The sequence below is a fragment of the Eschrichtius robustus genome, chromosome 10, assembly GCF_028021215.1.
Source record: "Eschrichtius robustus isolate mEscRob2 chromosome 10, mEscRob2.pri, whole genome shotgun sequence".
Lineage (NCBI taxonomy): Eukaryota > Metazoa > Chordata > Mammalia > Artiodactyla > Eschrichtiidae > Eschrichtius > Eschrichtius robustus.
In genome coordinates, this window is record NC_090833.1 from 56901013 (window position 1) to 56915714 (window position 14702).

The 14702-nt window shown below is 35.7% G+C and overlaps 1 protein-coding gene across 1 annotated transcript in view; it reads left to right on the forward strand.

Moving 5' to 3' along the window:
- UHRF2 (ubiquitin like with PHD and ring finger domains 2) overlaps positions 1-14702 on the forward strand; it is a 75289-nt gene that overhangs the window by 19552 nt on the left and 41035 nt on the right. Inside the window, exon 4 of the mRNA XM_068551842.1 lies at positions 13982-14200. Within this exon, the coding sequence (XP_068407943.1) occupies positions 13982-14200 (219 nt within the window). The remainder of the gene's footprint in view (positions 1-13981; positions 14201-14702) is intronic.

Consider the following 14702-nt stretch of genomic DNA (forward strand, 5'->3'; position numbering starts at 1 on the left):
CTGCTAGGAACCTTCATGTACTATTTTTTTGTGTAGGCATTTGTTTTAGTTTTTTGGCATGTATGTGGCAGCGAGATTGCTGGGTTGTATGGCAGTTATGTTTAACCTTGGGAAGAACTGCCAGACTTGTTTCCAAAGTGGCTGCACCATTTTACATTCCCATGAGTTGTGTATGAGGGTTCCAATTTCTCCACATCCTCACCAAAACTTTTTTTGATTAGAGCCATCCTATAGTATAGGAGGTACAATTAACCTACAACATTATGTTAGCTACAGGTGTACAGCATAGTGATTCAGTATTTGTACATCACAAAATGACCACACCCCTAAAGTGTGTTTATTGGAGAATGACTACGCCTGCTTGAAACTTTTGTTTTTAGTGGTATTTTGGGCAGAAAACAAAAGGGAAGGGGATTCAGAAGTGAGCAAATGTCAAGGTAATATAGGCAATTATAAACCCATGGAGTGGTTAAATGGTGAATTAAAGAAAAAGAACATCAAATTTTCCCTTATTTCATAGTAAGCTTGTACTGTATATTTCCATAGCTTTCTAAAAGTTGTCTTTATTCCCATTAGTTAGTTACTCTCTGTAGTTATTTAAGGTTTAAAAATGTTAAGGGTCCTGAACATCTAAATTCACAAATCTGTGACTGCAGTCTTCTGAGAGTAGAGATCCTGAAGCTAATTGTGATGATGAGCCATGATCTTGACTGATAGGGAAGTAGACTGGGAAAGGGGCAATCATTACCTTCGTGTTTCTGGTAGGTTAATATGTCTATAGCATAGCTTACAGCTATTTAATCACATTAACTCTTATATGCCAGACTCTGAGCTAACTTCTTACATGAATGCTCATGTAATCTTTAGAATAACTATAATGTTAGTTACATTAACTCCCATATGAAGAGACCAAGGCTTACTTACATAACTTGCCAGAGGTAACATCTGTTAAATTGTCTGACTCCAGAGCTTAAGGGTTAACCAATATGCATTATTGCCACTCTGCCTTAAACAGGGTACATGTAATTGGTAATAGCCTACATAACTTCAAAGGTCAACGATTTTGTATGACCTAAAGACTTGCTTTAGACTTGGCCTGGGTTTTAAAGCAGACAGCACTTATACAACTTTGAGTTAAACCCTGGGTATGTAAGCAACTGAGGCCACACTACTGAATTTAATCTTTACTCATCATTTGGCTGCTTTATCTACAGATAAAGGCTTAAATCCTTACCCTGCTTTTGTATTAAGAAACATCTGTTCTTAGTGGATTTGGTTTAGATTCCTCTTAATTAGCAGTTCTCAACCCTAGCTACACATTAGTTGTCTAAGGAGCTTTAAAAATATCAGTGCCTAGGACCCACCCCCAGAACTTCTTGTATGATTGATCTTTGGGACCTCAGGGGATTGCTGTCTCAAAAGTTCCTCTGTGATTCTAATGTGTAGCCATGGTTGAGAACCACTGCCTTAGACTAGTGGTTCTCAAAGTATAGTCCTGTCCAGGAACATCAACATTACTTGTTAGAAATCTAAGTTCTTGTACTTACTTCGGATGTAATGAATCGCTCTCTGGAGGTGGCCCTGCAGTCTGTGTTTTAATAAGTCCTCTGGGTGGTTAATGTGTATACTCAAGTTTAAGAACCACTCACTGATTGCCTTTTGTACAGCCTTATCAGTTGCTACTAAGAACCAATATGGGGGAAAGGGGTTGATATGACAATTTAAACATAGTAAATATATTAAAGGCTGGAGATGATATACAATACCTGAGGAATCTGAGTATTCATCTTTATTTTAGTACCTGTATAGGTGGCTTATGGCTTGTTGATTTTTCCATTTGTTTCCATATACATAAAGGATTAGTTAAGTCTTTTTCTAAAAGAAATTATATTTCATTCCAGCTAAATGATCTGTATCATGTAAATGAGGGACCATTTTCCACTAATGCAGTCTTTATCTGTACCTTGGCTAACATAGAAAGCAGTGACCATCATGTGTTTGTGGAGAATTTATCTTTTATGTTGTATTGGTACATTCTTTTTTTTCCTTTTTAACCAACTGAAATAGTCTGTTTTGAGTTTTGTGGCAATTTTAGTATATCATCATTCACATAATGTTTCTTTTGACTTGATGATAATTTCTCTGAATTCCCCAAACTTGCACTTCCTCTTAAGAACTCAAACCCCAACCCAGACCATACAAAAGGAAAGGTTAACATGGGAGCAGTATTTGCAGAATTAGCTCCAGAACCACTGTTTAAAAAGTATTCTTTATTTCTTCTGTCTGCTCCATCAACTGTTAAGTATTGGTAAATTCTTGAGTGGGGGAGAATACTCTGTAGTAGTTGAATATTTGTTCTGAGATCTAGTTCTGGCTTTCCTGTTGAATTAGACTCTTAAATGCATCAGTCAATAGTTCTAAGACAAGCTTTCTGAATTGGGCTTAGGGTTAAACTAGATCTCAGAATCTCCCCATATACCTTCTTCTAAGGATTCAACAGGTACATTTACAGGTCAGTTAAAAAGGTGAATACTAGTCTTGTCAGTGACTTGGTTTTTTAAATTGCTTTATTAAATTCAGTGTTCTAATTTAGAGACCTTGATTTATAAATTGGAGCTGATTTCTATAAAGAGAAATGTAAGCTAGAAAGCACATAGTAGTTTGAACAAGGAAGTATATATATATATAAAGAGGGAAAATGCTTATGAAAGTTATTTTATTTATGTGTCATATCTTAGTGAATTGTCTATGGCTAGGCAAAGTTGAAATCTTTAAACATGAGAGAGAGTTTTCATAGTGACATGAAAACTACTTATATAATCTTTCATGCTCCATAGTGTTCACATTTCAAATAGAAATCAGTTTACCTCAGAAACAAAAACTCTTTTTGTTTTGACTTTTTAGTAGATTATTCTGAAGTACCCTTTTTAAAGCATGGTTCAATAATTCTCTTGTTAAAACAACACTATGTGCCAGGCACTATACAAGTACTTTTCCTGGATTATCTCATGTAATCCTCATTAAACAATCAATGAAGTGGATACTTTTCTAAGTGTAAAGAGGGAATAACTGAGATTTAGAGAAGTTAATATACCTAGTATTGAATAGGTGATAAGTGGTAGACTGAGATTCAGAAGAGCACGTACTTAGAACCACTGTACCATACTACCTCTCATTTTGAGAGAAGCATGCTTATAAAATACCTTAATGTATAAATAAGTATATATAAAATATTATAAAGCAGTTATGTTTGCATAATTAAAAAAATTTCTGTCATTCTCTCCAGTTATGTCACAGAACAGAAACCTTAAATCAATAAACACCTGTGTGTCTTTTTCTGTAAGGAAAATGCATAGCTCGCTAGTATTCAAAGGATTTTTAAACCAAAGAGGTTAAACTGCTGCTTTTAACAGCGTGTCAATGTTCTACCATGGGATTGAGATCAAATGGAAATGTCATAGCATCACTTAGAACTTGGAGGGTAACTTACGCTAGGCTACAATTAAAAGCTCTTCTGGCGAACGTCTTAGGATAATGTTGTCATTGCTGCCAGCATTCTTTTAAGATTTTTTGAGCTATTCTAAGCCTGTGGTGCATGCTTTTGAGTATTCTTAATTATGGCTACTGCAAATAGAAGTCACTGAACCAATTTCGAAAAAAATCAAGTGGTATTTTTAGATAAAAGTTGCTGTTCTATAAAGTAACAAAACTGATTTTCTTGAATGTATTGATGTGATCTATTTCTAAAGGAATCCCAAAAATGTTTTAATGATGTCTGGGTTTTCATGGGAGAAAAGGAATAAGATTTTTAAAAATCAGATCAGAGTGTCATGTTGATCTTGAGTAGGGAGCTATAAATGAGAGGTTTAGTTTCAGAACCCTGGTGCAGTGACCAGTCTCCCCCATTGTTTTTTGGTTGTTACTGACATGTTTGCCAAAGACTTAGAATATTTCCTCTTTCTATGACTTGCAGTGTTCTGAATGGATGATAATCAAAAGGAGGGCAGAAGAAGTTAGATCTTTGACTTTATTGTTGCTCTTCTCTTGTGTTAAAAGATCACTTGGTGCTTAGAAAAATGATTACAGGTATCAGTTAAAATGACTACAGATATCAGTTGATTTCACCTTTTCAAATTTATACATCATTCCTTTACATTAGTGTTTCTCAAAACGATGGTCAGCAACACTGCGGATTCACCCAGGTACGGTATTTATAATGCAGATTCCTGAGGGATACCAAATCCCACCCCCACTCCCTGCATTGGGTGGGCCTGGAGTAGAGCCCAGGAATCTGCTTTTCAGAAAGGCAGCCAGGAGCCTATTAAGTATACAGAGCATTGGTTCTCTTATAGGCTTTATAGTTTTAGTCATTAGAATCAGAATTTGCTTTGAATTCTAGGTCTTTGGTTGAGTTTTTTGCTTTGTTTTCTTTGAACTTGTTCAGCTTTAATTTCCTCATCTGTAAATACCTACTTGACCATGTTCTGTTTTTTCCCCCAATAACCTTGAAAAGTATCCAGTAATAATAGTGAAATTTTCTGCTTTTCATTTATTAATAAAGCCAGGTTATTTTGGTAAGTACTCTTAAATAATTTATCTTTGGCATAGGTATCTTTTAACCTGATTACATTGTTTCCACTATTAAAACAGTTATACACCATTGTTAACATGTTGTACAAGTGAGATTTATTTCCATGTAATATGTAAAGTCCTACTGTAAGCAGTTTTAAGTAAGTTATTTTTGTCTGTGAGTAAGCTTTACATTTAAGGTGTGAAACTGAGTAATGTTATCTATTAGATTAAGAAATGCTTTCTTTTTGCATGTAGTATGACATTAAAGATTTGCTAAAGTAGAACATGCCTCCAGGTAAATGTTGTCCTTATTTAAGCATTTTAACACCAGGAAGCCATGTTTTGAAGGAAGGTTTCAGTGATAGTACTTTGCTTAATACAGTTTGAGTCTTCTAAAATGATTAGTTAGCTTACAAGTCACCTAAGGAAATGCACTTTTACTATTTTATAACAAACCTGTTTTAAAAATTGTGCTTAATCAATTTCCCTGAAATTTAATTCCCCAGGTTTTACTCAATGATTTGTTAATTGAAAACACAATTGGTTTTTGCTAAAATGTCACATAGTTCAGGATAATCAAAAGCATGTACTCTGAAGGATATCTCTAAAAGACATCTAAAGAGTATTTGGAGCAATGAAAATGTTACTGGGAAAATAAGCTTAAGGATATTTAAGGCTTATCTGAGAATATAGACTTTATAACACCAAAGTGTTTCTAAATTCTCAAAGATGCAGAGTAGCTAACTAGAATAATCTTATACCTGTAGTGGGGTAATACCTTGACTTCAGGTTCTAAGAACAGAAGGTCATGTAGAATAAGAGAAAAAAAGGACCCTAGTCTTATCCTTCCATAGCTGTATGTTGGCTCTTGGCACAGTGTAGTCAGCTTCGGTATGTTCCTTCCTCTCTGCTTCAGGTCTTTGGGGATATCTTGAGCCCTGTTTTAGAAGTTTTTCAAGCTTCCAACACTTCCCAAAATGTTTCATACAGTCTCCTGCAGTTTTCGCCAGTGCAAATGCTGGAAGAAGTCAGCGCTTGGACCAGTTTGTAGACTTTGCAGTGGTTATCTTCAGCCATACATTAGACTTCATGGGAGGCAGGGAATGCTGTGTTGGAGGCTGCCTATACTTAAAAAGACTTTCTCTTGCGTACTTGTATAAGTAACAGTGGAGCTAACTACAAGTTTCTTCGTTTTAAGAAATCCAAAAACGTTATCTTTAAAACGCCTTTTTCTTACTATCTCTGTATAGAATTCTTTGTTGCCACTTAACTACCCTAAAACACAGTGGTCACAGTTTATTACATTTTATTAAGAGCTTTAGTTATACAAAAGATTTTTCTATTTAATTAGTTGCATGTTTCCAAACATCTGTAGGCCTGGTATATCCCAAACACACTAAAGTTTGAATGTGGTATCTGCTTCTCAATGAAAACTTGCTATTTTATAGTGTAAGTTCTGTGATAGAAATATGCACAACTAGCATTTAGAGTACCTAAAGTTCTGAGATTATAAGGTAGAGAAGATACTTCTGTATTCCTGAAGGAGAACCACAGGATACCAAGGTTAAGGAGGTACAAAATACGGGGTTACCTGAGGGTAGATTAGTATGGCTGGAGTGTAGGAGATATATGGTGAGTAGTAAGAAATGAAACTAAAGGTGAATAAAGATTTCAGGTTAAACATGGCAGATTAAGTTGCATGTTTGTCTCCACTCCTTCTTACACCCTCCTAGAAGACAGTAAAAGAATAAATGCATAAACCCCCGAGGACAAAAAAATGTGATAGAAGTAAGACACAGAAGAGAAAGCAACAAAATTTTGGAAGGTAAGAAGCTAATGGGTAAATGATGCCTAACTTAGGCCAGAAAAAGCTGAAACCTAAGGATAAGCCAACAACAAGCAAGTAAATTGACATCGAAGAACCTTTGGAAAGTTCAGACCTTGGATTTACCAGGTACTTTGGACGTAGGCATATGGAATAAAACTGAGAAGAAGAGGATTGGTTTATTTATATGAAAGAGCATTTTAATCACTTCTACCCCCACTCAAGGCTTAAATCAAGAAAGAGGAAAACATGGTATTCAGGAAATAGGATTCAACACAGGAAGTAATGAAAGGAGATCCCAGCATGACAGCTGTGGAACAGGTCTAAGCCCGAAGAGCAAGTTTTCCAGATTAGAATAGGACAGAGGTCTCTAGAAGATGTTTTGCAACCCAGAACACTAGTAGAGTACCTGAAATGTCTGAACGTAGAAGAGTTTTAACAACTGTGGCAGAATGGGGATAATTAATATGTACATGGAAAATTAAGCAAGTAGCAACCAAAAAGAAGAATTAAGTACTCAACAGAAAACAAAGTTGTGAAAGAAAGGATTTATAATTAAAGCATACTTCATTAGTTAGCTATGAACACTTACTTAGTCAACATGTAAAAAAAAATATTGTAAAAAATACTGATTTTTACAAACAACTTGGTTTGTATAACGTGCTTAAGAGCAAGAGATTTTGTCAATCCTTGCAAGATTATAAGTCCTAGAGCCAGGTGATCAGAGTTTGAGTCATGTCTCTGCTTCTTACTCCTGTCCAAGTAAGTTAACTTCTGTGCCACATCTGTAAAATGGGGATAGAATAGTGCCTACCTCTATCCTAAGAGGTAAATATGTTAACACTTAGAGCAGTGCCTTGTGTTAGTAATTATAAGGAAGAAGAGATGGAGGCAAATGAGCTGTACATCAAGGATGGGTAGAATAACAGTTTGAAGTAAAAAGCAATGTGTAAGCATGTTACTTTAAAATATGGTGGAAAATAAAAGAAGTAGCTAAAAGTTAAACAGTTGCATCAGGGGAATAGAAATCAGTGTGGTGGACTGGGGCAGGAGGCTGCTTGTCCTCATTGTAAGCCTTGAGTGTTAACTTAGAGTTTTGTACTCTTGTGGGAAAACTTCAAAAAGTGGGAAGAGCCTTTTGTTTGGATTTTAACTTGAAGCACAGAGCATTTTATTTTTTATTGTAGAAATCTTTAAACTTATGCAGAGGTTGAGAGAAAGAACTCATCACCTAGCTTCAATCATTATGAACTCCTGGCCAATCTTGTTTAATCCGTACCAGCATCCCCAAGCACCACCACTGGATTATTTTGAAGCAAGTCCCAAACCTTAAGTCTTTTCAACCAGAAATAGCCTCAGCAGCTGTGGTGGGCACAGTGCTCAGATCTTCAAGACAGAACTTGCTGACCTGCAAGGAATGAATGCAGTTAACTGATAACTTTTAGCCACAGCACTTTTGATATCTGTGACAGTGTTTGAGCCAAAGCCACACTCTTTCTTGGCATCCTCCAGCTGGTGACTAAGTGTGGCAGCAGTTCTAGGGCCTGGCAATTATGCCCAACATTGCTCCAGACCTCACGATTGGATTGGCGAAGATTTTGTTTGTATCACACTCTCATGTTTCTCCTACTCAACCCTCTTTTCTTCTCCTTTCAAAGTGAAAGACAGCACCGTGGTCTAAGGGCTATTGCTTCCTAGTCCTACTCTTTCTCCCTATTTTTCATAGGTTCATCCTGATCTTGACATCTTAGCTATTTTCTCAGTTGAATACTCTAAAAGGATCCTTTTTAAAGTGTGCAGAAGACAGCTAACATCAGGCCAGAGATTTACTACTCTTTACTACTCTTTAAAAGGTCTGTGTGTGGTTGACCTTTGGCTGGTGTTGGGGAACTTAACTTTCAGGAGGATTCCCATCATTCCTTGATTAAAATGGTTCACTCTGCATAAACTCTGCAAAAAAAAATATGATTTATACCAAACACCTTCTGGGAGTCTGGAATTTTGGTATGTGCTAGACATTAAGTGCTTATGTGATGAATCCCTAATAAAAATCTTGAGCATTCTTCACTGTACACCCCTGGTAGTAACATTACACACATGTTGTCGTAATTTGTTGCTGGACATATTAAGCACATTTTGTGTGACTACTGGGAGCGGGCTCCTTGAGCTTGCACCTGGTTTCCTCTAGACTTGGTTCCATGTGCCTTTTCCCTTTGCTGAATTTGCTTTGTATCTTTTCATTGTAGTAAATCATAGCCATGGGAAGAACTATGTGCTCTGTGAGAATGAGTCACTGATCCTGGGGTGGGGACCCTAAAGCATTAAAAAAAAAAAACCACATGAAATTTACAATAATTGTTAAAATCAAATAACCAGTCAATGTTCAGACTGACTTATTTTTTTAAAATATACTTGGGATTTACAGATAAGGATCAAAATTAAGATCCACCCATTGCATGTAGTTGATAGGTTAAGTCTCAACCTACAGGTTTCCCCTATTCTTTCTTCCTTGCTATTATTTGTACAAGACAAGTGACAGTTTATTCAGTTTTCCCACAGTCTGAACTTTACTGATTACATTTCTGTAGTGGTATTTAACATGTTCCTCTGTTAATGTTAGTTTCCTGAAAGTTTATACAGTCTTCCCTTGGTATCCATGGGGGATTGGTTCCAGGACCTCCACGCATACCAAAATCCATGGATGCTCAAGTCCCTTATGTAAAATGACATATTTGCATGTAATCTGTGCATATCCTCTTGTATACTTTAAATCACGTCAGATTACTTATAATACCTAATACAATGTAAATGCTATATACATAGTTGCTTGAGCCTGGCAAATTGAACTGCTATTTGGAACTTTCTGGAATTTTTTTTCTGAGTATTTTCAATCAGTGGTTGGTTGACTCTGGATGCAGAACCCATGAGTATGGAGGGACGACTGTACTTAGAGGTTTGATTGGTTTTAAATTTCATTATTTGATAAGACTAGTTTAGAGATGGTATTTATTTACCTATTACATGGCGTTGGGAGGCACGTAATACCTGCTTTCTTTTTTTGTGGTGAGATTTGGGTGTTGTCAGCCTGATACATCCATTGTGAAATTTGCTGCCAGCTTTTAATAGTTTTAGTAGCCATTAATCTTTACCTACAGCCACTATTTTATGAAATGTAGTAAAAATAGTGATACCTCATTCTCTCCTTCATTTATTAGCTATAATTTTTTCATAAGGAGCTTTCTTCAACAAGCAGTTGGTTCATATACAAAAAGTAGGATAAACTATTGATTCTTGAACTTTTTCAGTGTTCAGAATGAATAAATTCCCTAGCATCCTCCAGAGGTTGGTGAGTGAGATTTTTACTAAGTCTCATTATGAACTAATGGATTTTAATACTTGTTTTACTCTAACTCAGTTCTTTTTGGTGCCCAGATTGTCTCATCTCTGGCCTGTGGGGCTCCTTCAAGTTGAACCTGACATAATGAGGGTTTCTTTGCATTCAGGTACAATAGGATGTCCCAAGCTATTCTATTTCCTGCCCAGGCCTGGATTCAGCCATTTCTTTAAGGAGCCCTAGTTCTTTTTGTAAGAGCGTATAGTCGGCTGTTCATTGATACCTGTTTTGATCATGTTTCTAGGTCTTAACACTGGAAACAGCTAGGAAATGTTTGTATTGATATTTCCAATTAATTTTAGAGTTGAGGGGTTATCATTTTAATATCCTTAATCTCTTACCTTTTCTCTTACCTTGAAAATCATGGTTTCTATTAATGTCACCACTGACTTGTTTTATTCTACTCATATGATGGTTTCAGACTAACAGTACTAATATTGCAAACAATATGATTAGTGAAAAGTTGGTATGTTTTTTACTTTGTCCTTAGTAAATAGGTATAACCCCACTAGGAATGTATAGTTAGTATATTTTCAAGTCACATGTAATGGTATTTCTCAGTAGTTAAGCCACTCTTTTCATTTTGCTTTTGGTTTTTAGGGATTTCTCACATTTTGTAAATTGTTTTTATAATCAAGTGAAACATTAAACGATCCTATAGGTAAAACTTCAAAACAAGTACATTAAGAAAAAGTGTCCATCTTGGTTCCTTCTACCCTATTTCTTACCTCTTTTTGTAGTAACTAAATGAGTTTTTGTTTATCCTTCTGTCTCAAAATATATGTATGTATGTGTGATTACTTGTATACTCACAAATACATACACACTTATATATGTACATGTACAAGTATGTATTTCCACACACACTCATTAGGTAGAAAGTACACGTAGATACTGTTTGCATCTTGGTCTTTTTTTTAGTTAATGTCTCTCCATAGCAGATGTCATATTCCTTTTTACAGGAGAATAATATTCCAATATATAATTGTATCATATAGTAAGTAGTTTCCTATTATGGACATTTGATTATTTCTAGTCCTGCTGTTACAGATAGTGCAGCTATAAATAGCCTTGTGTATGTGTCTTTTCCTGGGGTTTTTTGTTACTTATGTTTGGGATAGATTCCTAGAAGTGGAATTCCTGGATCAAAAGGTAAATATATAGGCAATTTTGCTGTGTATTGCCAAATTCCCCTCTACAAGGAGACAGTACCACTTTGTATTCCCATCAGCAATGTAAGAATGCCTGTTTTCCCATAGCCTATGAACAAATTGTTATCAGGCGTCACAAAATGTTTTAAGCAGATCTGTGTTTTAGAATCTTTGGCAAAAGTATAATGGAGTCTAAGGTGTAATCCTAAAGACAGGGAGATGTGTTGTCCTTGACAGTAGTCTCAGAGAAATGCAGGCCTTCACTAACGGTGCAGAGTTACATTAAAGAAGTGTTAACAGTATATAGCATAAGGAGGACTTAGTAACTGGATGGAGGAATTGGGGATGACTCCAATTTCTGGGAGTATGAAAATTTAGAGAATATTGACCATCAGCAGATTATGGGATAGGGGAATTTCTTGAATTTGAGGTGCTCCTGAGACATACGTGTTAGAGATGTAGTTGGATATGAATCTGAAGAGAGAATTTTGGGTTAGAACAGAGCTTCTGAGTCATCACTCTATGTGATGTTAAGATATGTGTAGACGAAGATGCCCAAGAAAAGAAAAATAGTGATATTTGAGTCTGGGCGTGTTTTTGACTTTGGTAAAAGTAGTTTTTGGGTCCCTTCTATATCTTTTTATACAGCAACTGACTTATCATCTCTGGGTAGCATTAGGAAAAGTATACTTCACTTTCATGACTTTTACACACTTACTGTATACATAAAGATGATGTATTCATATGCTCTACTTCTATAATTCTGTTCTGAAATCATACTTAGTTTCAGGGCAAACAGCTTAAATTCCTTTGCTCTGATGTAGGCAATGATTTATTTTAACTCATCTCCAATAAGCATTTTAAAAGTTTGTTACAAATATTTCCGTTCTTGGTATCTAATTTTGGCAATCATAGGTAAATGGAGAGCTTTTTACCAGTGAAATACGCTTTTTTACTTTGTTAATCATACAGGAATATATGATAATGTCATGATGTAAAAATCACAATACAGCTGAGAAAAGGATCTCATCTAAAAGAATAGTTTTCTATCCTTTATGGCCTTAAGAATATTTAGTCAGGAAACAAATTCACAACTTTAGAATTAGAAAAGCCCTAAAATATCTAGCTACAAGTCTTCTCCATTTTAGTTCTCAAAACAGCCATATGAGGTAGTTACCATTAGGTGCGTTTTACACATGAGAGGTAGTCATGTGTAAACTAAACACATGTAAAACAGCAAAGTTTAGTAACTTTCCCAAGGATACACGGTAGTAGGAAGCTAAAATGGAATTTAAACCCAGGCAGGTTGAAAATAGAACATATTTTGAGTGAAGAGACCAGTATGATAAAGGATTCAAAACCTTACGTAAGTTGAAGGAAATTCACTTGAAATGTTTTATACTTAGAAGATAGAGGAGGGCAGGGTGACAGGCTTAGACTGTCAAGGATTAGGTCTTTTCGTGGAGAGAGTATATAGATTTCTTCATGGCACTTAAGCTATGGAACTCATTCTGTGTTTATCTTTGATCCAGTATCAAGTATATTCTCTTTCCTGTGTCAGAGCTATGTGAAGACAGAATGGTTTTTCTTAGGGTTAAAGCTGGCCTCTCATCACTTACCATCCGAGCAGAGGTTGCATGGTTATTTGGGAGGCTTGTGGTAAAGGGGAATTTATAGTACTGAGAGGGTAAATGGACCAGATTGTTTCTGAGGCCCCTTGCTAATCCTGAGATTTTTCTTTCCCCAATTAACTAAAATTTGAAGAAACTTGATTAAATTGAGTGATTAAAATTCTACCCGGGGTTAATATCCATTTATTATAAATGAGTTAGGTATACTGTGAGGGTCCTAGGCCTGCATAGTACTTGTTTGATTTGGAAGAGCCAAGGCTAGCTGCTAGAGCTGCTTCCAACTTCAGGCCCACTTAAATTTTGAGTAGGCCACTCAGTTGGTTAAGGGTTAATGGTCTCTTCCCTTAGTTTTCTACATTGTTAATGCTGTCACAGAATGGTATGATATTTAACTGTTCTTGTGTTTCTGCAGCACAGTAGCTTATCAAACTTGAGTATGCTTGAGAATTTCTGAGAAGATTTGTGAAAATAGATCACTGGGCCTCACTCCCGGCGTTTCTGAGTCAGATCAGAAGTGGAGCCTAAGAGTCTGCATTTATAGCATGTTCACAGATGGAACCACCGGTTTGAGAACCACTGCTACAGTAGCTTGGCCTTTCCCAGTAGATTGAGTTTTCCAAGAGCAGGAACCAGATATTACTCATTTCTTTGTCCCTCTACTAGCAAGCAATACATAAAAGGCAACAGATCTTAATTTTATAGAAGCCATTGTGGACTGTTACATTGCTGTTTTTGGCCTATGGATACCAGATGTTAGGCCAAAAAGTGAGGAACCTTGTAAAGCTTTAAGTTTGGGTCAGGTTTAGGTTTGTTAAGCTTACATTTAGAAATTCAAGTAAGATCAAGATTCTGCTAGATTTCTTTCACATGGTTCTACTTTCTGATACATACAAAATTCCAGGATTTTTTTGCTCTTGTTTTTTTGTTTTTTCATTTTGCCATTACTAGGCAGCTAGCTACATGTAAGAACTGAAATCTTATCTTTCTCCTTCTGGAAAAATGGAGGCCATTGAAAATGTACTAGATTTATATTCTTATTATGCGTAAAGCAAATGGCAGAACTTGATGAACTGGTTCCAAGTTCAGGAGGAGGTCAGCATCTAGTCTTATTAAAGTAATTTTTAAACATGGGTTAAGAAAATGTGGAAAAGAAGAACTTGGGTTTTTTACTTACCCCTACTCTTTATTCCCTATCACCACAACCACCCCCAAGCTAGCAAAGAATGACTTACTAAGATTTTAGCAAGACTTGTTTATTCTGGCAGTTAAAATCAGGAATAAATATCATTTACTTTAAGTGCCATTAAGAATAATATGATTAGGTTTTTATACATGTTGCATATAATTTTAGTCTTCCTTGGTGATAATCATAAGCAGTGTTTTGTGATTCTTTTTTCTCTCTTCTCAGATATCCGGAAAGTGGTACTGTAGAAATAAATGTAAAGGATCTTCGACCACGAGCTAGAACCACTTTGAAATGGAACGAACTAAATGTCGGTGATGTGGTAATGGTTAATTACAATGTAGAAAGTCCTAGTAATAGAGGATTTTGGTTTGATGCAGAAATTACCACACTGAAGACAATCTCCAGGACCAAAAAAGAACTTCGTGTGACTGTTTTCTTGGGGTAAGAGTCTCTTCACTGATGCCATTTAATTACTGAATTAAGGAGTGTAATTTTTAGGTATTAAGCACACATTCTTTAGTAAAGAAAAAAAAAAAAAAAAAAGGAATCGATGAAAGATGGAAATTTCCATACTAGAGGAAAACGTTTTAATAAATTCTTGAGAATTTCTTTATTAAGAATGGCCCTTAAATCTCCATTGCTACTTTAAGGCTGGAGGTATTATTTGAAAGCACCTTGGAAATAATTGAATATCTTATTAGAGAAATTCTTGCCTACCACATAGGATTCTCCTAGGTTAAACCAATAATATACAAAAGCATTTCAGTAGCTATGGTTGCTATGAGAATCTATGTTGATATAACACCAGTGAATGTCTACCTAGGCAGCTGTCTGCTGGACTTGCAAGACTAGCAAAAATTTTCTTTTATAGTAATTTTCTTTAATTTAAGAACTTAAAACAAGCTTAATGAAGAGAATTCAAAATGTAAACTATCACCCAAGA